This window comes from Carcharodon carcharias, chromosome 26 (genome assembly GCF_017639515.1).
Source record: "Carcharodon carcharias isolate sCarCar2 chromosome 26, sCarCar2.pri, whole genome shotgun sequence".
Classification (NCBI taxonomy): domain Eukaryota; kingdom Metazoa; phylum Chordata; class Chondrichthyes; order Lamniformes; family Lamnidae; genus Carcharodon; species Carcharodon carcharias.
This window is the reverse complement of record NC_054492.1, coordinates 1,339,429-1,362,565: the sequence shown is the minus strand read 5'-3', so window position 1 is coordinate 1,362,565 and position 23,137 is coordinate 1,339,429. Positions and strand designations below refer to the sequence as shown.

General features: G+C 51.1%; 1 protein-coding gene across 1 annotated transcript in view; it reads left to right on the top strand.

Annotated features, from left to right (window-relative positions):
* The window catches only part of LOC121270059 (pleckstrin homology domain-containing family O member 1-like), a 68,050-nt gene that overhangs the window by 3,103 nt on the left and 41,810 nt on the right, over nucleotides 1-23,137 (top strand). Inside the window, exon 3 of the mRNA XM_041175388.1 lies at nucleotides 8,513-8,632. Within this exon, the coding sequence (XP_041031322.1) occupies nucleotides 8,513-8,632 (120 nt within the window). The remainder of the gene's footprint in view (nucleotides 1-8,512; nucleotides 8,633-23,137) is intronic.

Genomic DNA, 23,137 nt, shown 5'->3' with positions numbered 1-23,137 from the left:
GGGCGAGAGAGAGAGAGAGAGAGAGAGAGGTCAGTCGGGGGCGAGAGAGAGAGAGAGAGGTCAGTCGGGGGCGAGAGAGAGAGAGAGGTCAGTCGGGGGCGAGAGAGAGAGAGAGGTCAGTCGGGGGCGAGAGAGAGAGAGGTCAGTCGGGGGCGAGAGAGAGAGAGAGAGAGGTCAGTCGGGGGCGAGAGAGAGAGAGAGGTCAGTCGGGGGCGAGAGAGAGAGAGGTCAGTCGGGGGCGAGAGAGAGAGAGAGAGAGGTCAGTCGGGGGCGAGAGAGAGAGAGGTCAGTCGGGGGCGAGAGAGAGAGAGAGAGAGGTCAGTCGGGGGCGAGAGAGAGAGAGAGGTCAGTCGGGGGCGAGAGAGAGAGAGAGGTCAGTCGGGGGCGAGAGAGAGAGAGAGGTCAGTCGGGGGCGAGAGAGAGAGAGAGGTCAGTCGGGGGCGAGAGAGAGAGGTCAGTCGGGGGCGAGAGAGAGAGAGAGGTCAGTCGGGGGCGAGAGAGAGAGAGGTCAGTCGGGGGCGAGAGAGAGAGAGAGAGGTCAGTCGGGGGCGAGAGAGAGAGAGAGAGGTCAGTCGGGGGCGAGAGAGAGAGAGAGAGGTCAGTCGGGGGCGAGAGAGAGAGAGGTCAGTCGGGGGACAGAGAGAGAGGTCAGTCGGGGGCGAGAGAGAGAGGTCAGTCGGGGGCGCGAGAGAGAGGTCAGTCGGGGGCGCGAGAGAGAGAGGTCAGTCGGGGGCGCGAGAGAGAGAGGTCAGTCGGGGGCGAGAGAGAGAGAGGTCAGTCGGGGGCGAGAGAGAGAGAGGTCAGTCGGGGGCGAGAGAGAGAGGTCAGTCGGGGGCGAGAGAGAGAGGTCAGTCGGGGGCGAGAGAGAGAGGTCAGTCGGGGGCGAGAGAGAGAGGTCAGTCGGGGGCAAGAGAGAGAGGTCATTCGGGGGAGAGAGAGAGAGAGAGAGGTCAGTCGGGGGAGAGAGAGAGAGAGAGAGGTCAGTCGGGGGCGAGAGAGAGAGGTCAGTCGGGTGCGAGAGAGAGAGAGAGAGGTCAGTCGGGGGATAGAGAGAGAGAGAGAGGTCAGTCGGGGGACAGAGAGAGAGAGAGAGGTCAGTCGGGGGACAGAGAGAGAGAGAGAGGTCAGTCGGGGGACAGAGAGAGAGAGAGAGGTCAGTCGGGGGACAGAGAGAGAGAGAGAGGTCAGTCGGGGGACAGAGAGAGAGAGAGAGGTCAGTCGGGGGACAGAGAGAGAGAGAGAGGTCAGTCGGGGGACAGAGAGAGAGAGAGAGAGGTCGGTCGGGGGCGAGAGAGAGAGTGAGTGAGGTCGGTCGGGGGCGAGAGAGAGAGAGAGAGTGAGGTCGGTCGGGGGCGAGAGAGAGAGAGAGTGAGGTCGGTCGGGGGCGAGAGAGAGTTGAGAGGTAGGGGATGAGTTGGGGGAAGGAGAGAGACAGGTCGGGGGTGGGGGAGAGAGAGAGATGTGAGGTTGGGGGTGGGGGAGGGCGGGAGGTAGTGATGAGGGTCGGGGAGAGAGATAGAGAGAGATGAGGGTGGGGGGAGCGGGAGATATGGGGGCATGGTTAAAAGAGAAATGGGGGCGTGGGGGAGAGAGTTCGGGTTTGGGGGGCAGAGTGATCGAGATGGGGTTGGGGAGAGAGAGACGTGGGTGAGTGGGAGAGAGATATGGGGGTGGGAGAGCAAGAGAGAAAGATATGGGGATGTGGGGGAGAGAGAGATGGGTGTTGGGGGCAAGAGTGATAGAGAGTTTGGGGTGGGGGAGAGAGATGGGGTGGCGGTGGGCAGCGAGAGAAATGGGGGTGTTGGCGAGAGATTGGTGTATGGGGGAGCGGAGACGGGAGGTAAGGGGGAGAGAGGAGATGGGTTGGCGCGGAGACAGTAGATGGTGGTTGTGGAAAGAGGAGATGAAGGTGGGGAGGGGGAGAGAGGAATGGGGGCAAGAGAGAAAGAGATGGGGTGGAGGGAGGGAGGGGAGAGAGAGATAGGTGGGAGGGTAGAGAGAGCGAGATTGGGGGTGTGGGGAGAGAGAGATGGGCGGGGGGGTAGAGAGAGCGAGATTGGGGGTGTGGGGAGAGAGAGATGTGCCGGGGGGGTAGAGAGAGCGAGAGAAAGATGAGGTGGGGGGAGGGAGAGAGAGAGAGTGATGGGGTGGGGTGTGGAGAGAGAGAGATGGAGTGTGGGGGCAGAGAGATGGGGCGTGGAACAGGAAAATGGATGAAGGACGAGGAAGATGGCGGGTGAAGAGAATTAGAGAAATGTAGGGACTGGAAGGTTGGGAGATGTAGAGTCATAGAGTTATCCAGCACAGAAACAGGCCCTTCGGCCCACCGTATCCATGCTGGCCATCAAGCACCTTCTATTCTAATCCCATTTTCCAGCATTTAGCCCATAGGCCTGTATGCTATAGTGTTTCAAATGCTCATCTAAACTTCTAAAATGTTGTGAAGGTTCCTGCCTCTACCACCCCCTCAGGCGGTGTGTTCCAGATTCCAACCACACTCTGGGTGGAAAGTATTTTCCTCAAATTCCCTCTAACCCTCCTGCCTCTTACCGTAAATCTATGCCCCCTCTCACCCCCGACCGACCTACCTCTCTCTCTCACCTCCGACCTCACTCTCTCACCCCCGACCTCACTCTCTCACCCCCGACCTCACTCTCTCACCCCCGACCTCACTCTCTCACCCCCGACCTCACTCTCTCACCCCCGACCTCACTCTCTCACCCCCGACCTCACTCTCTCACCCCCCGACCTCACTCTCTCACCCCCGACCTCACTCTCTCACCCCCGACCTCACTCTCTCACCCCCGACCTCACTCTCTCACCCCCGACCTCACTCTCTCACCCCCGACCTCACTCTCTCACCCCCGACCTCACTCTCTCACCCCCGACCTCACTCTCTCACCCCCGACCTCACTCTCTCACCCCCGACCTCACTCTCTCACCCCGACCTCACTCTCTCACCCCCGACCTCACTCTCTCACCCCCGACCTCACTCTCTCACCCCCGACCTCACTCTCTCACCCCCGACCTCACTCTCTCACCCCCGACCTCACTCTCTCACCCCGACCTCCACTCTCTCACCCCCGACCTCACTCTCTCACCCCCGACCTCACTCTCTCACCCCCGACCTCACTTCTCTCACCCCCGACCTCACTCTCTCACCCCCGACCTCACTCTCTCACCCCCGGACCTCACTCTCTCACCCCCGGGGACCTCACTTCTCTCACCCCCGACCTCACTCTCTCACCCCCCGACCTCTCTCTCTCACCCCCGGAACCTCACTCTCTCACCCCCCGACCTCACTCTCTCACCCCCGACCTCACTCTCTCACCCCCGACCTCACTCTCTCACCCCCGACCTCACTCTCTCACTCACCCCCGACCCTCACTCCTCACCCCCGACCCTCACTCCTCTCTCACCCCCCCGACCTCACTCTCTCACCCCCGACCTCACTCTCTCACCTCCGACCTCACTCTCTCACCCCCGACCTCACTCCTCTTCACCCCCGGACCTCACTCTCTCACCCCCGACCTCACTCTCTCACCCCCGTCACACTCTCAACCCCCACCTCACTCTCTCACCCCCGACCTCACTCTCTCACCCCCGACCTCACTCTCTCACCCCCGACCTCACTCTCTCACCCCCGACCTCACTCTCACACCCCCGACCTCACTCTCTCACCCCCGACCTCACTCTCTCACCCCCGACCTCACTCTCTCACCCCCGACCTCACTCTCTCACCCCCGACCTCACTCTCTCACCCCCGACCTCACTCTCTCACCCCCGACCTCACTCTCTCACCCCCCGACCTCACTCTCTCACCCCGACCTCACTCTCTCACCCCCGACCTCACTCTCTCACCCCCGACCTCACTCTCTCACCCCCAGACCTCACTCTCTCACCCCCGACCTCACTCTCTCACCCCCGACCTCCTCTCTCACCCCCGACCTCACCTCTCACCCCCGACCTCACTCTCTCACCCCCCGACCTCACTCTCTCACCCCCGACCTCACTCTCTCACCCCCGACCTCACTCTCTCACCCCCGACCTCACTCTCTCACCCCCGACCTCACTCTCTCACCCCCGACCTCACTCTCTCCTCACCCCCGACCTCACTCTCTCACCCCCGACCTTCTCTCTCACCCCGACCTCACTCTCTCCCCCCGACCTCACTCTCTCACCCCCGACCTCACTCTCTCAACCACCGACCTCACTCTCCTCACCCCCGGACCTCACTCTCTCACCCCCGACCTCACTCTCTCAACCCCGACCTCACTCTCTCACCCCCGACCTCACTCTCTCACCCCCGACCTCACTCTCTCACTCTCTCACCCCCGACCTCACTCTCTCACCCCCGACTCACTCTCTCACCCCGCCTCACTCTCCCCCCGACCCTCACTCTCTCACCCCCGACCTCACTCTCTCACCCCCGACCTCACTCTCTCACCCCCGACCTCACTCTCTCACCCCCGACCTCACTCTCTCACCCCCCGACCTCACTCTCTCACCCCCGACCCTCTCTCTCTCACCCCCGACCTCACCTCTCACCCCCGACCTCACTCTCTCACCCCCGACCTCACTCTCTCACCCCCGACCTCACTCTCTCACCCCGACCCTCACTCTCATCACCCCCGACCTCACTCTCTCACCCCCGACCTCACTCTCTCACCCCCGACCTCCACTCTCTCACCCCCGAACCTCACTCTTCACCCCCGACCTCACTCTCTCACCCCCGACCTCACTCTCTCACCCCCGACCCTCACTCTCTCACCCCCCGACATCACTCTCTCACCCCCGACCTCACTCTCTCACCCCCGACTCACTCTCTCACCCCGACCTCACTCTCTCACCCCCGACCTCACTCTCTCACCCCGACCTCACTCTCTCACCCCCGACCTCACTCTCTCACCCCCGACCTCACTCTCTCTCCCCCGACCTCACTCCTCACCCCCGACCTCACTCTCTCACCCCCGACCTCACTCTCTCACCCCCCGACCTCACTCTCTCACCCCGACCTCACTCTTCACCCCGACCTCACTCTCTCACCCCGACCTCACTCTCTCACCCCCGACCTCACTCTCTCACCCCCGACCTCACTCTCTCACCCCCGACCTCACTCTCTCACCCCCGACCTCACTCTCTCACCCCCGACCTCACTCTCTCACCCCCGACCTCACTCTCTCACCCCCGACCTCACTCTCTCACCCCCGACCTCACTCTCTCACCCCCGACCTCACTCTCTCACCCCCGACCTCACTCTCTCACCCCCGACCTCACTCTCTCACCCCCGACCTCACTCTCTCACCCCCCGACCTCACTCTCTCACCCCCGACCTCACTCTCTCACCCCCGACCTCACTCTCTCACCCCCGACCTCACTCTCTCACCCCGACCTCACTCTCTCACCCCCGACCTCACTCTCTCACCCCCGACCTCACTCTCTCACCCCCGACCTCACTCTCTCACCCCCGACCTCACTCTCTCACCCCCGACCTCACTCTCTCACCCCCGACCTCACTCTCTCACCCCCGACCTCACTCTCTCACCCCCGACCTCACTCTCTCACCCCCGACCTCACTCTCTCACCCCCGACCTCACTCTCTCACCCCGACCTCACTCTCTCACCCCGACCTCACTCTCTCACCCCCGACCTCACTCTCTCACCCCGACCTCACTCTCTCACCCCCGACCTCACTCTCTCACCCCCGACCTCACTCTCTCACCCCCCGACCTCACTCTCTCACCCCCGACCTCACTCTCTCACCCCCGACCTCACTCTCTCACCCCCGACCTCACTCTCTCACCCCCGACCTCACTCTCTCACCCCCGACCTCACTCTCTCACCCCCGACCTCACTCTCTCACCCCCCGACCTCACTCTCTCACCCCCGACCTCACTCTCTCACCCCCGACCTCACTCTCTCACCCCCGACCTCACTCTCTCACCCCCGACCTCACTCTCTCACCCCCGACCTCACTCTCTCACCCCCGACCTCACTCTCTCACCCCCGACCTCACTCTCTCACCCCCGACCTCACTCTCTCACCCCCGACCTCACTCTCTCACCCCCGACCTCACTCTCTCACCCCCGACCTCACTCTCTCACCCCCGACCTCACTCTCTCACCCCCGACCTCACTCTCTCACCCCCGACCTCACTCTCTCACCCCCGACCTCACTCTCTCACCCCCGACCTCACTCTCTCACCCCCGACCTCACTCTCTCACCCCCGACCTCACTCTCTCACCCCCGACCTCACTCTCTCACCCCCGACCTCACTCTCTCACCCCCGACCTCACTCTCTCACCCCCGACCTCACTCTCTCACCCCCGACCTCACTCTCTCACCCCCGACCTCACTCTCTCACCCCCGACCTCACTCTCTCACCCCCGACCTCACTCTCTCACCCCCGACCTCACTCTCTCACCCCCGACCTCACTCTCTCACCCCCGACCTCACTCTCTCACCCCCGACCTCACTCTCTCACCCCGACCTCACTCTCTCACCCCCGACCTCACTCTCTCACCCCCGACCTCACTCTCTCACCCCCGACCTCACTCTCTCACCCCCGACCTCACTCTCTCACCCCCGACCTCACTCTCTCACCCCCGACCTCACTCTCTCACCCCCGACCTCACTCTCTCACCCCCGACCATCACTCTCTCACCCCCGACCTCACTCTCTCACCCCCGACCTCACTCTCTCACCCCCGACCTCACTCTCTCACCCCCGACCTCACTCTCTCACCCCCGACCTCACTCTCTCACCCCGACCTCACTCTCTCACCCCCGACCTCACTCTCTCACCCCCGAACCTCACTCTCTCACCCCCGACCTCACTCTCTCACCCCCGACCTCACTCTCTCACCCCCGACCTCACTCTCTCACCCCCGACCTCACTCTCTCACCCCCGACCTCACTCTCTCACCCCCCGACCTCACTCTCTCACCCCCGACCTCACTCTCTCACCCCGACTCACTCTCTCACCCCCGACCTCACTCTCTCACCCCCCGACCTCACTCTCTCACCCCCCGACCTCACTCTCTCACCCCCCGACCTCACTCTCTCACCCCCGACCTCACTCTCTCACCCCCGACCTCACTCTCTCACCCCCGACCTCACTCTCTCACCCCCGACCTCACTCTCTCACCCCCGACCTCACTCTCTCACCCCCGACCTCACTCTCTCACCCCCGACCTCACTCTCTCACCCCCGACCTCACTCTCTCACCCCCCGACCTCACTCTCTCACCCCCGACCTCACTCTCTCACCCCCCGACCTCACTCTCTCACCCCCCGACCTCACTCTCTCACCCCCGACCTCACTCTCTCACCCCCGGCCTCACTCTCTCACCCCCGGCCTCACTCTCTCACCCCCGGCCTCACTCTCTCACCCCCGACCTCACTCTCTCACCCCCGACCTCACTCTCTCACCCCCGACCTCACTCTCTCACCCCCGACCTCACTCTCTCACCCCCGACCTCACTCTCTCACCCCCGACCTCACTCTCTCACCCCCGACCTCACTCTCTCACCCCCGACCTCACTCTCTCACCCCCGACCTCACTCTCTCACCCCCGACCTCACTCTCTCACCCCCGACCTCACTCTCTCACCCCCGACCTCACTCTCTCACCCCCGACCTCACTCTCTCACCCCCCGACCTCACTCTCTCACCCCCCGACCTCACTCTCTCACCCCCCGACCTCACTCTCTCACCCCCCGACCTCACTCTCTCACCCCCGGCCTCACTCTCTCACCCCCGACCTCACTCTCTCACCCCCGACCTCACTCTCTCACCCCCGACCTCTCTCTCTCACCCCCGACCTCTCTCTCTCACCCCCGACCTCTCTCTCTCACCCCCGACCTCTCTCTCTCTCTCTCTCCCTCTCTCTCTCACCCCCGACCGACCTCTCTCTCTCTCTCTCTCTCTCTCACCCCCGACCGACCTCTCTCTCTCTCTCTCTCTCTCTCACCCCCGACCTCTCTCTCTCTCTCTCTCTCCCTCTCACCCCCGACCGACCTCTCTCTCTCTCTCTCTCTCTCTCTCACCCCCGACCGACCTCTCTCTCTCTCTCTCTCTCTCTCTCTCTCACCCCCGACCGACCTCTCTCTCTCTCTCTCTCACCCCCGACCGACCTCTCTCTCTCTCTCTCACCCCTGGTTATTGACACCTCCGCTAAGGGGAAATGTTTCTTCCTATCTACCCTATCTATGCCACTCATAATTTTGTACACCTCTCTCAGATCCCCGCTCCAAGGAAAACAGCCTTCGCCTCCCCAGTTTCTCTTCATAGGAGAGGTGGTGGTGGGAGCTGTGGTATGGGGTGATGGTGAGGGAACTTTTGTGGGAGGGAGATGGGGGAGGATTGTGGGCATTAGGTTGGTCCCACTCTTGGGTTTCCCCGAGGCTGCAGGGTCAGTCTTTGTTCTTTTCTGGATTGAGGTTCGTCAGGTTTGGTCTAAGTTTTGTCTGGGGTTCTGGGCAGATCTCACTGAGTAAATGTGCTGCTGTTTCAGGAGGATGTCCAATGTGAGGAGACAGTGGAGCTTGGGAAATATCAGCGATGCCAGGAACAGCGGGCATTAATGAAGAGGAACCAGTTTAGGCTGGTTCTGATCCGGCGATCCGGCACCAAGGTGAGTGAGTGACTAAGTGGGAACACTGCACGTGGGGTGTGTTGGGGTGACTGCTCATTCTCAGTGATTTCATCCTCAATGTCTTGTCCTCCTTTCATGCCCTCTGCTCAATTTCATGCTCCATGCGAGCAAATGATAACTGTCATTTCAAAATGATTAATTAAGAATTTAAGTCAGGTTACTATAGTAGTAAGTTAATTTAATAATATAGCTTTTTAGCAACAGCAATGTTTATTAGCAGTATCAAGGTTTATCATCTAATAGTAATGGCAGGGCTGATTCAACCTCCGGAGTGCACACCCTTTGCTATGTGGGAGCTCCAGGACACTTTCCGTGTCTTGGACAACCATTTGTGCAGGAAGTATCATCAGCTGCAGCAGTTCGATCTCCGGGTTTTGGAACTTGGTATCACTGAGGTGCATCTTTGAGGTTGAGAACTTTGTGATAGCACGTTTATAGATGTGGTCACCCCGCCTCTTAAGTTCTGAATACTGATGGAAGTGATAGTTCATCTGGAGAGTACAACCCAGCTAATTTGATGACACCACGGGTGGTTCAGCTAGAAGAGTATTAATGATAGGTGATTCAACAAGTGAATAGGCAGATGTTTCTGTGGCTGCATGTTTCCAAGATAGTCTGTTGCCTCCCTGATGTCAGGGTCAAGGATGTCGCTGAATGGCTGCAGAGCACCCTGAGGAGGGAGGGTGAACAGCCAACTGTTGTGGTCCATATTGGAAAAAACAGCATACACAGAAAGAGAGGTGTGGCCCTGCAGTCAGAATTTAGGGAAATGGGTGGGAAATTAGCAAGCAGGACATCAAAAGTAGTAATCTCCAGATTACTCCTGGTACCACATGCAAGTATGTATATAAATAGGAAGATAAGGCAGATGAATGTATGTCTGGAAAGATGGTGCAGGAAGGAGGGTTTTAGATTCATGGGACATTGGGAATGACAGTGGGGAAGATGAGACCTATACAGGCTGGACAGGTTGCACCTGAACAGAGCTGGGACTGAACTCCTTACAGAACAATTTATTAGTTTTGTTGGGGAGGGTCTAAACTAACTTGAAAAAGGTGAGGGGACCAGGAGAAATTATTAGAGTGGAATACAAAGGTGCATAGTTTGCTAGGAGAGATAGAAAACACTCAGGTAGGAAATAGCATGTTATTGGGTGGGTTCAGAGCAAGGGAGAAAGTAATAAAAGTCTAAATCAGGGTTACTGTGCATGTATGTGAATGCGCAGATTGTGGTAAATAAGGTGAGTTACAGATGCAGATTGCCATGTGGAAATATGATGTTGTGGCTGCAACAGAGACCTGACTCATAGAAGGGCAAGCTTGGTTATTAAATATTCCTGGATACAACATGTTCAGGAAAGGAAGAAAAGGGTCAGGGATGGCAGCATTGATTAAAGAGAATGTTGCAGTTCTGGAGCAAGATAATGCTCCAGAGGGGACAAAGACAGAATCTATTGGCTAGAGCCAAGGAACAAAAAAGGTTACATTGCTCGATGTGGTCTATAGGCCACAAATTTGTGGAAAGACGTCGAGGAACAGATTTGCAAGGAAACTAGAGAGAGGTGCAAGAATTATAAAGTAGTTTCAATGGAGGACTTTAATTATTTGAATTTAGAGTGGGATAGTAGTAGTGTAAAGGGCAGAGAGGGGCAAGAGTTCCTAGTATGTATTCAAGAACATTTTCTACATTTCCAGTCCAATGAGAAAGGAAGCACTGCTAGATCTGGTCTTTGGGAATGAGGTGAGCCAAGTCGATCAAGTTTAAGTAGGAAAACATTTAGGGGACGGTGATCATTGTATCATAAGGTTTAGGTTGACTATGGAAAAGGACAAAAGAACAAACTAGAGGATGAATAATTAACTGCAAAGTAGGAATGGATCTAGCCAAGATAAATTGGGATCAAAGTTTGGCAGGAAAAATGGTAACTGAACAATGGTTTACATTTAAAGAGGAGATGGTTAGGGTGCTCTCAAGGTATATTCCCACAAAGGGGAAAGTTAGAACAAACAAATCCAGAGCTCCCTGGATGACAATAGAGATAGAGATGAAGCAGAAAAAGAGTGCTTGTGACAGACGTTGGGTGGATAATATAACCGAGAACAAGGCTGAATATAGAAGGTTCAGAGGGGAAATGAGAAACCAAATAAGGAAAGCTAAGAGAAAGTATGAAAAGAGACTGAAAACAAATGAAAGGGAAACCAAAAGTGTGCAATAGGCTTAAAGTAAAAGGGTGGTATAAGGAGGATTGGGACCAATTAGGACCCAAAAAGGGGATTTACGCACTGGGGCAGTGGCATAGCTGAGATATTAAAAGAATACTTTGCATCTGTTTTTACCAAGGAAGAAGATGCTTCCCAGCTCATGGTGAAAGAGGAACTAATTCATACACTTGATGGGTTTAAAATTGTTAAGGAAGAGGCATTGCATAGGCACTAGGACTGGATGAGATGCATCCAAGGATACTATGGGAAGTGAGTGTGGAAATTGCTGAGGCACTGGCCATAATTTTTCAGTTTTCCTTAGACCCAGGGTTGTGCCAGAGAAGAAATGCAAATGTTCAAAAAAAGGAGTAAAGATAAGTCCAGCAAATACAAGCCAGTCAGTTTAACTTCAGTGGTGGGGAAACTTCTAGAAACAATAATTCAGGGCAAAATTAATCGTCATTTGTTAAAAGCAAATGTTTTTTGAGCTGGAGGAAGGTTTGTAGTGGAGTTCTGCAGGAGTTGGCGTTGGGTCCCTTGCTTTTCCCGATATATATAATGACCTAAACTTGGTGTACAGGGCACAATTCCACAATTTGCAAATGATACAAAATTTGGAAGCATTGTGAACTGTCAGGAGGATAATGTCGATCTTCAAAAGGACATAGACAATTTGGTAGAATGGGTGGATGAGTGGCAGATGAAATTTAATGCAGAGAAATGTGAAGTGTTTATTTTGATAGGAAGAATGAGAAGAGGCGGTATAATTCTAAAGGGTGCAGGAGCTAAGGGACCTGGGTGTATATGTGCATAAGTCATTGAAAGTGGCAGGTGTCTTTTATTCTTTAATGCTATGTGTGTGTCACTGGCAAGGCCAGCACCTGCCACCATCTCTAACTGCCTTTGAACAGAGCAGCTTGCTTAGAGTCAGCAAGCTGCTAACCCCTTGAGTCAGCCACATTGCTGTGGGTCTGGAGTCACATAAGGACAGCAGATTTTCTTCCTAAAAGGCATTAGTGAATCAGCTGGGTTTTTACAGCAATCAATGATAGTGTGCTTGCACATGAACAGGGGAGAGACCTCATCCTGAGTGAGACACAGCCAGAGTAAGTGTGGGTATTGGCAATTTGGTGCACAGTGGGAATTTGGTGCATAGGGGAAGAGGCGCTCTTTGCATTTTTTCTTTGCTATCCAACTTCTTAAATCTTCAGAGAGTGATCTTGCTCTACTGCAGCAAGGGAAAGGAATGACTGATAAGTAGTGGGTAAGGTCGGGTAAGTATTTACTACTTTTATCGCCTATAGTTTAAGGTCATTTTGTGGTTTATACTTTGTATATTCTGTAGTGACGAGGATCAGGAAAGAAGGGCCCAAGAGTAATTGATTTAAAAGATTTAATTTAAAGGGATAGGTCATGGCAGGAGAGCTCAAAGCTGTGGTGTGCTCCATGTGGGAAGCTGGGAACATTTCCAGTGCCCGGGACCAGCATGTGTGCAGGAAGTGTGTCCAGCTGCAGCTCCTGGAAGCTTGGGTTTCAGAGCTGGAACGGCGGCTGGGGACACTGTGGAGCATCCGTGAGTCTGAGAGCATCGTGGATAGCATGTTTAGAGAGGTGGTCACACTGCAGCTGAAGGGACTTGAGGAAGGAAGGGAATGGGTGACCACCAGGCAGTCCAAGAGAAACAGGCAGGTGGTTCAGGAGTCCCCTGGGGTCCCGCTCACAAATTGGTATTCCATTTTGGCGGCTGATGAGGGCACTGGTTCCTCCAGGGAGTGCAGACAGAGCCAAGCTTCTGCCACCACAAGCGACCTGTCTATACAGGAAGGGAGGAAGAGCAATAGCAATAGGGGATTCTATAGTCAGGGGAACAGATAGGTGCTACTGTGGCCGTCAACGTGACTCCAGGTATGTTGCCACCCTGGTGCCAGGGTCTGGGATGTCACTGAACGGCTGCAGGGCATCCTGAAGGGGGAGGGTGATAAGGCAGAGGTCATGGTACATGTTGGTACCAATGATATAGGCAGAAAGAGGGATGAGGTCTTGCATCAAGAATTCAGGGAGTTAGGCAGTAGACTAAAAAGCAAGACCTCTTGGGTTGTAATCTCTGGATTACTCCCAGTGCCACGTGCTAACGAGCTCAGAAATAGGAGAATAGCACAGATGAGTACGCGGTTTAAGAGTTGGTGCAGGAAGGATGGTTTTAGATTCCTGGATCACTAGGACCGTTTCTGGGAAGGTGGGACCTGTACAAGCGGGACGGTCTACATCTGAACCAGAGCGGGACTAACATCCTTGCAGGCGGGTTTGTTAGTGCTGTTGGGAGGAGTTTAAACTAATTCGGCAGGGGGAGGGGACACAGATGTTAGTAGAATAGGGACACATCATAATACAGTAAAACAATCAAGTCAGAGGGAGTACAGCTGCATTAAGTCTCAAGGGAGTAAGGCAAGGCTGGATGGCCTCTACTTTAATGCCAGGAGTATTACAGGTAAAACGGATGAGTTAAGGGTGAGGATTGACATATGGAATTGTGATATGGTAGCCATCACTGAGACGTGGTTGAGGGAGGCGCAGGATTGGCAGCTCAACATTCTGGGATTTAGAATCTTCAGGCGAGACAGGGGAGGGGGTAAAAGAGGAGGAGGCTTTGCATTATTAGTAAGGAGTCAGTTACTGCAGTAAGGAGAGATGAGATCTTAGAGGGGGCATCGAATAAAGCTTTGTGGGTAGAGCTTAGGAATAAAAAAGGGTCAGCCACATTGTTGGGTGTTTATTATAGACTCCCAGATAGTCAGCGGGAAATTGAGGAGCAAATATGTGCACAATTTGCGGAGGTGTGTAAAAACAATAACAACAGGGTGATATTAGATGATTTCAACTTTCCCAACATTAATTGGGATAGACATAGTATTAAGGACTTGAATGGAATGGATTTCTTGAAATATGTACAGGAGAACTTTTTAGGTCAATATGTAGAGGGTCCAACAAGGGACGATGCAGTGCTGGACCTACTTCTGGGGAATGAAGCAGGACAGGTGGCTGAGGTGGTAGAGAGGGAGCATTTTAGTGATAGTGATCACAACATGGTACAATTTAAGCTTGTTATGGACAAAGAAATAGACAAATTGCAAAAATATGTTTTGGATTGGGGGAGAGCGGATTTTAGTAAAATAAGGCACGATCTGGTCAAGGTAGACTGGGAACAGCTACTTGTGGGGAAATCTACAGAGGAGCAGTGGGGGTGCGTTCAAAAAGGAAATGGGGAGGGTACAGGCTCAACATGTTCCCTCTAGGGTGATAGGGACGAGTAACAAGCCCAGAGGTATTCAGGAAATGATGAGAAGGAAAGGAGAGGCTTTTAGCAGGTACAAGGGAAGCAAATCAGCGGAGGCATTAGTGGAGTACGGGAAGTGCAGGGTGGAGCTTAAGAAAGCAATTAGGAGAGCAAAGAGGGGATATGAGAAAGCTCTGGTTGGTAAAAGTAGGGAAAATCCCAAAATATTTTATAAGTATATCAATGGGAAGAGGATAACCAGGAAAAGAGTAGGGCCCTTAAGGGACCAAGGGGGCAATCTATGGATGGAGCCAGGGGACATCGGTAGAGCGTTGAACGAATACTTCACATCCGTCTTCACCCAAGAGAATGAGGATGAAGGTATCGAACTCGGAGAGAGAGACTGCGAAGTTCTTGAGCATATTGATATAGGGAGTGACAAGGTATTGGAGGTGTTGGCAGTCTTAAAAGTGGACAAATCTCCAGGTCCGGATGATTTGTGTCCCAGACTGCTGAGGGAGGCAAGAGAGGAGATCGCAGGGGTCTGATCCAAATTTTTATTCCTCTCTGGACACAGGGGAGGTGCCAGAGGACTGGAGAACAGCTCATGTGGTTTGGCTATTTAAGAAGGCTTGTAGAGATAAGCCAGGGAACTACAGGCCAGTGAGTCTCACATCAGTGGTAGGGAAACTATTGGAGAAAATTCTGAAGGAGAGTATTTATCTCCACTTGGAGAGGCAAGGTTTGATCAGGGATAGTCAGCATAGCTTTGTCAGAGGGAGGTCATGCCTAACAAATTTGATTGATTTTTTTTGAGGAGGTGACCACGTGTGTAGATGAGGGTAGTGCAGTTGATGTAGTTTAAATGGATTTCAGCAAAGCTTTTGACAAAGTCCTACATGGGAGACTTATATAGAAGGCAAATGCACATGGGATACAGGGTAATTTGATAAGGCAGATTCAAAATTGGCTTAGTTGTAGGAGACAGAGGGTGATGACAGAAGGATGCTTTAGTGACTGGAAGCCAGTGTCCAGTGGCGTACCACAGGGATCTGTACTCGGCCCCTATTATTCATCATTTATATAAACGACATAGATGACTACGTGTGGGGGTAGGATTAGTAAGTTTGCGGATGACACAAAAATTGGCTGGGTGGTTAACAGTGAGGTTGAGTGTCTTGGGCTACAGGAATACAAGATATAGACTGGTTGGTCAAATGGGCAGATAAGCGGCAGATGGAATTTAACCCTAAAAAGTGTGAGGTGATACACTTTGGAAGGAGTAATTTGACAAGGAAGTATTCATTGAACGGCATGACACTAGGAAGGTCTGAGGAACAAAGGGACCTTGGCGTGTGTGTTCATAGATCTCTGAAGGCGGAGAGGCATGTTAGTAGGGTGGTGAAAAAGGCATATGGGACACTTGCCTTTATCAATCGAGGCATAGATTACAAAAGTAGGGAGATCATGTTGGGGTTGTATAGAACCTTAGTGAGGTCACAGCTGGAGTACTGTGTGCATTCTGGTCACCACATTATAGGAAGGATGTGATTGCACTGGTGGGGATGCAGAGGAGATTCACCAGAATGTTGTCTGGGATGAAACATTTAAGTTATGAAGAGAGGTTGGATAGACTTGGGTTGTTTTCGTTGGAGCAGAGAAGACTGAGGGGCGACCTGATCGAGGTGTACAAGATAATGAGGGGCATGGACAGGGTGGATAGGGAGCAGCTGTTCCCCTTAGTTGAAGGGTCAGTCAAGAGGGGACATAAGTTCAAGGTGAGGGGTAGGAGGTTTAGGGGGGATGTGAGGAAAAACCTTTTTACCCAGAGGGTGGTGACGGTTTGGAATGCACTGCCGGGGAGGGTGGTGGAGGCAGGTTGCCTCACACCCTTTAAAAAGTACCTGGAATGTCATAACATTTAAGTCTATGGGCCAAGTGCTGCTAAATGGGATTAGGTAGGTCAAGTGTTTCTCATGTATCGGTGCAGACTCGATGGGCTGAAGGCCTCTTCTGCACTGAGAGATTCTGTGATAGTTTCATTACTGAGACTAGCTTTCAGTTCCAGATTTTATTAATTGAATTAATTAAATGTGCCCTGGTGGGATTTGAACCCATGTCCCCAGATTGTCTCTGGATTACTAGTCCAGTGATGTTACCACTACGCCACCAACTCCCCAGGGTGAGAGTATTGTTAATAAAGCATACAGTATGCCAGCCTCCATTAATAGGCGTATAGAGTATCAGAACAAGGAAGATGTGTTAAACCTGTGTAAAACACCAGTTTGGCCTCAAATGGAGGCTTGTCTCCAATTCTAACTGCCACAATTTAGCAAAGATGTGAAGGCATTAGAGAGGGCACAGAGAATGGTTCCAGCTATGTTGATAAATTGAAGAATTTGGGACTGTTTTCCTTGTTGTAGAGAAGGCTGAGAGGAGATTTGATCATGGTATTCAAAACCATGAGGGGTCTGGACAGGATAGCTAGGGAGAAATTATTCCCACTGCTGGAAGTATCAAAACTAGAGGACACAGATTAAAATAATTTGCAAAAGAAGCAATGGAGACATGAGGAGGAACTTTTTTTACCTAGCAATGGCTTAGGATCTGGAGTGGACTGCCTGAGAGTGCGGTGGAGGCAAGCTCAAATGAGGCATTCAAGAGGAAATCTGATTATTATCTGAAAAGGAAGGATGTGCAGGGTAACAGAGAGAAGGGGGGAATGGCACTAGGTGCATTGCTCCTTCAGAGAGCTGGTGAAGGCACCAAGGGCCGAAAGGTCTCCTCTGCAGTAACAATTTTGTAATTCTGTCAGGTATCACAGTAAACATCACCCTCTCTGCCCTGCCCCTCACCCTCTGCCCCCATCCCTCTGGCCTCTGCAGCTGCCCTCCGGCCTCAGCAAACCCCCCCCCTCCCCCCACCTTCCCTCTAACCCAGGCCCCCCCACCTTCTGCCCTCTGCCCTCCCCCTTCCCCTGCCCTATCCCTTAGATGCTCACTCAGGATGAACCAGACTCTGTACAACATTGGTAACCTCTTTGATCCAGAGCCTGGCTACCATTGGAGCTATCGGTCAGCCTCCACTTACTTCCATCTTCATCTAAGTTATTCCCGTGCTGTCCTTGCACCCATTGCTCCACAGTTTCTTTTTTGACATTTGTCACTTCTGGACCCCACTTCATAGCCAGACCTCACCACTCAGCCTCACAAGCTTTGCTATCAAAGACGCTCAGCAATATGAGAACATAAGAGATAGGAGCAGGAGTAGCCCGCTCCACCATTCATGGATGACCTTCAATCTCAACTCCACTTTCTTGCCCACACTCTATATCCCAGCCTTAAAAATAGTCAATGATGAAGCATCCATAACCTTCTGGGGTGGGGAATTCCGAAGATGCACAACCCTTTGAGTGAAGAAATTTCTGCTCATCTCAGTCTTAAATGATCAACTGCTTATCCTGAGACTGTGTCCTGTGTTATTTCTTTGTCAGCCAGTGGAAACAACCTCTCAGTATCTACCCTGTCAAGCCTCTTCAGAATCTTGTATGTTTCAATGTGATCACCTCTCATTCTTCTAAACTCCAGAGATTATGTCTGCAATTCTGCCCTCCAGGGCAAGTAAAGTTAAAGATAACCCAAAGATGTTTTACCAATACAGTAATGCTAAAAGGTTAGTTAAGGAAAAAGTGGGACCTATCAGAGATGAAGATGGAAACTTGTGTGTAGATGCAGAGGCTGTGGGAAGGGTTTTGAATGAATATTTTGTCTGTGTTTACAAAGGAAAGGGAGTATGTAGATATTGTAGTCCAGGAGGAACACTGCGAGATATTGGACGGGATAGTCATAAAGAGAGAGGAAGTATTCGAAGGGTTGAAATTCTTGAAAGTTGATAAGTCACCAGGGCCAGATGGATTGTTTCCGAGGCTGCTGAAGGAAGTCAGGGAGGAGATAGCAGATGCTCTGAGGATGATTTTCCAATCTTCACTAGATACAGGGGAGGTACTGGAGGACTGGAGAAATGCAAATGTAGTTCCATTGTTTAAAAAGGGATCAAAGAAAATGTCAAACAATCATAGGCCAGTTAGTCTTACATTGGTGGTGAGCAAATTAGTAGAATCAATCCTGAGAGATAGGATTAACTGTCGTGTGGAAAGGCATGGACTAGTCAGGGATGGTCAGCATGGATTTGTTAAAGGAAGGTCTTGCCTCACAAATTTGACTGAATTCTTTGAGGAAGTGACAAGGGTTGATGAAGGTAGTGCAGTGGATGTTGTGTACATGGATTTTAGCAAGGCATTTGACAAGGTCCCACATGGCAGATTGGTCAGGAAAGTAAAAGCCCATGGGATTCAGGGTAATGTGGCAAACTGGATAAAAGGTTGGCTTTGTAACAGGAAAGAAAGGGTAATGGTCGATGGATGTCCTTGTGAATGGAAAGTTGTCTCAAGTGGTGTTCCACAGGGCTTGGTGTTGGGACCCTTGCTGCTTGTGTTATATATTAACGATTTGGATGTGAGCGTGGGGGGCATGATTGGGAAATTTGCTGATGACACAAAGATTGGCCGAGTAGTGGATAGTGTAGAGGATAGCCATAATCTCCAAAATGATGTAGATGGATTGGTGGAGTGGGTGGTAAAGTGGCAGATGGATTTTAACATAGAGAAGTGTGAGGTCATACATTTAGGGAGGTCAAACAGTTAAAGGGATTACAAAATAAATGGGAATATACAAGAGGGATAGATGAAATGAGAGATCTTGGCGTACAAGTACACAGGTCCCTGAAGGCAGCAGTTCAAGTAGACAAGGTTGTAAAAAAAGGCATATGGAATGCTCTCCTTCATTGGCAGAGGTATAGAATATAAAAGTAAGGATATAATGTTGGAATTGTATAAAACACTGGTGAGGCCACAATTGGGGTATTGTGTGCAGTTCTGGTCACCACATTACAGGAAGGATGTAATAGCTCTGGAGAGAGTGCAGAGGAGGTTTACAAGAATGTTGCCAGGGTTAGAAAAGTGTAGCTACGAGGAGAGATTGGATAGGTTGGGCTTATTTTCCTTAGAACAAAGAAGGCTGAGAGGTGACTTGATTGAGGTGTACAAAATTATGAGGGGAATAGATAGAGTGGACAGAATAAAATTGTTTCCCTTGATGGAGAATTCTAGAGCCAGGGTACATAGTTTCAAGATAAGTGGCAGAAGGTGTAGGGGGACATGAGGAAGAACTTTTTTACGCAGAGGGTAGTGGGTGTCTGGAATTCGCTGCCCAAGTTGGTGGTAGAGGCAGAAGCTTTAAACTCTTCTAAAAAGTACCTGGATCTGCACCTAAAGTGCTGTAAGCCGCAGGGCTATGGGCCGGGTGCAGGAAGGTGGGGTTAGAAAGGGCACGTGGGTGTCCTCGGGCTGGCATGGACAAGATGGGCCGAATGGCCTCCTTCTGTTCTGTAACTTTTCTATGGTTCTAATATAGACCCAGTTTACTCAGCTTCTCGTCATAGGACAACCCTCTCAGGGATCAATCTAGTGAACATTTGCTGCACCACATCCAAAGCAAGTATATCCTCCCTTAAATATGGAGACCAAAACTGTATGGGTGCGGTATCATCAAAGCCCGGTACAATTGCGGCAAGACTTCTTTTTCTTGTATTCCAGTCCACTTGGCAATAAAGGCCAATTTGCCTTCCTAATTGCTTGCTGCGCTTATATGCTCACTTAGGGCTTAGCCTAAATAGCCAAGTGGTTATGCTACTGGGTTTGTAACCCCAAGATCAAGAGTTCAAATCTCACAATGGCAAACTATGTCACAATGTGACTTCATCTGAAACAGATGGAAACAGGTTTGTACTCGAAAGAGTATCAAGAGTTCAAATCTCACAATGGCAAACTATGAAGCAATGTAACTTCATCTGAAACAGATGGAAACGGGTTTGTATTCGAAAGAGTTACATGCTCACTTCCTGAGTTCCTTGCATGAGTACCTCAAGTCTTTCTGAACATCAACATTTATAAGTCTCACACCTTTTAAAAAATATTCTCTTTTTCCATTCTTACGACCAAAATGAAAAGAGACTACCACACATTACACTCCATTTGCCACCTTGTTGCACATTCACCTAACCTGTCTGTCTCTTTACAGCCTCTCTTTGTCTTCCTCACAACTTACATTTCCACTTAGCTTTGTATATCATGAAACTTAGATACATTACTCTCTGTCTCTTCATCTAAGCCACCAATATAGATTGTATATAGCTGTAGCCCCAGCACTGATCCTTGTGGTACTCCATTAGTCACAACCTATCAACTTGAAAATGCCCCACTTATTCCTACTCTTTGTTCCTGTCTTTTAATTTGTACACCCAACCCCATGCCCCTCATCTTGCCCATTAACCTTTTGTGTTGCACCTTATCAAATGCCTTTTGGAAATCCAGGTACACCATTATCTACCTTTATCACCTTTATCTACCTTGCTAGTTATATCCTGAAAAAACTCTCATAAATATGCTATAATGGGAACACCATCAGCTTCAAGTTCCCATCACACACCAATCCTGGCATTTTGTATATCAATGTTTCTAGAATTTCCTATTTAACACCATTCTAGATACCAGCACCACAAGGTTTCAGTCCCTCAAGGAGGTCACCCACCAGCACCTTCTTGAGGTGACTTGGGTTAAGCAATAATTTTAAGCAATGAGCATAGCCAGTGTCACCCACATCAAGGACAAATATACCAAACAATGCCATCCATGCTGTCCTCTCATCCTGTGTCCTGTAGACACACTGCCTTACTCAGCAGCCAGCCATGTGTATCCCATCTTGCACAGTCCTCTCTGAGGCACGTTGGCTCCTGTTCTACATGGCCTCAGCACATTCTGCAAACTCTGCAGCCTTGTGTCTGCCTCCTCGCACTGTATGAGCCTTTGCGTCACCATTTCCCTTTAGCTATCTCAGTCTTACTTCTCAGAATCTCTGTCCCCTCTGGACTGCCGTCACTCCCGCTGCAACTTAGAGAGCTATCCGGTTAATCCCATTCCCCTTCCCTTTACCCTTGGTGGCAATTTATTCCCCATTAAGTATTTATCCAGTTCTCTTCTGAAAGTTACTGTTGAATCAACTTGGGTTAAATCTATGTCTTCTGGTTACTGACCCTTCCGCCACAGGAAACAGTTTTTCCTTATGCACTCTATGGAAATCTTCATGATTGGGAACAACCTTTAATCTTCTCTGCTGTAAGGAGAGCATCCCCAGTTTCTTCAGCCTATCTCTATAGCTGAAGTCTTTCAACCCTGGTAGAAAATCTCCTCTACAGCCCTCCAATGCCTTGACAATCGTCCTAAAATGTGGTCCCAAAATTAGACACAAACTCCAGCTGAGGGTGAACTAGTGTGTTCAAAGGTTTACAATAACTTCCTTGCATGAGTACTGTGTGCCTCTGTTTGCAATGTCCAGGGTCCCATATGCTTTTTTTTTAAGTCTTCTCAACTTGTCCTACCACCTTCAACAACTTATGTACATAAACGCCCAGGGATTCCTATTGTAGTACCTCCTTTAAAATTGTACCGTTTAGTTCACATTGCCTCTCCTCATTCTGCCTAGTGAATTAAATCAATTCATATTTTTCAGAATTAAATTTCATGTGCTGTGTGACTTGCTCAAGTCACCAGTTATGTCCTCTTGAAATCTGATGCTAACCTCCACACTGTTTATACATTCGAAATTTTGTGTCATTTGCAAACTTTGAAATTGTGATTTGTATATCCAACTCCTGGTCAGTAACATATATCAAAAAGAGCAATGGTCCTAATATGATCTTATGGATGATACCACTGTATATCTCCCTCCAGTCTGAAATACAATAATTCATTACTCTGTTTTCTGTCCCAACCAAGTTGTTTTGTTTTATTCATCTACAGGATGTGTGCCTCGCTGGTTAGGCTAGCATTTATTGCCCATCCCTAGTTGCCCTTGAGAAGTTGGTGGTGAGCTGTCTTCTTGAACCGCTGTAGTCCATGTGGTGTAGGTACATCCACAGTGCTGTTAGGGAGGGTGAAGGAACAGCGATATATTTCCAAGTCAGGATGGTGAGTGACTTGGAGGGGAACTTCCAGGTGGTGGTGTTCCCATCTATCTGTTGCCCTTGTCCTTCTAGATGGTAGTGGTTGTGGGTTTGGAAGGTGCTGTCGAAGGAGCCTTGATGAGTTCCTGCACTGTATCTTATAGATGGTACACACTGCTGCTACTGTGCATCGGTGATGGAGGGATTGAATGTTTGTGCATGTGGTGCCAAGCAAGTGGGCTGCTTTGTCCTGGATGGTGTCAAGGTTCTTGAGTGTTGTGGGAACTGCACTCAGCCATGGCAAGTGGGAAGTATTCCATCACACTCCTGACTTGTGCCTTGTAGATGGTGAACAGGTTTTAGGGAATCAGGAGGTGAGTTACTCACGATTTCTAGCCTCTGACCTACTCTTATAGCACAGTATTTATGTGGCTAGTCCAGTTCAGTTTCTGGTCAATGGTAACCCCCAGGATGATTCAGTGAAGGTGATGCCATTGAACAACAAGGGGCAATGGTTGGATTCTCTGTTGTTGGAGATGGTCATTGCCTGACACTTGTGTGGTGCGAATGTTACTTGCCACTTGTCAGCCCAAGCCTGGATATTGTCCAGGTCTTGCTGTATTTGGACATGGACTGCTTCAGTATCTGAGGAGTTGCAAATGGTGCTGAACATTGTGCAATCATCAGCGAACATCCCCACTTCTGACCTTATGATGGAAGGAAGGTCATTGATGAAGCATCTGAAGATGGTTGGGCCGAGTTCATATTCATGCTGCAGTTTCCCCTTTAATCCCATGAAGTTCAGTTTTGCTGCCAAGCCCAATATGTGACACTTTATCAAATGCCTTTAGAAAACCCATATACATAACACCAGCTGTACTGCCCTCATCAATCCTCTTGTTACTTTATCAAAGAACCCGATCGTTTGTCACATAGACATCTTTTGATGAT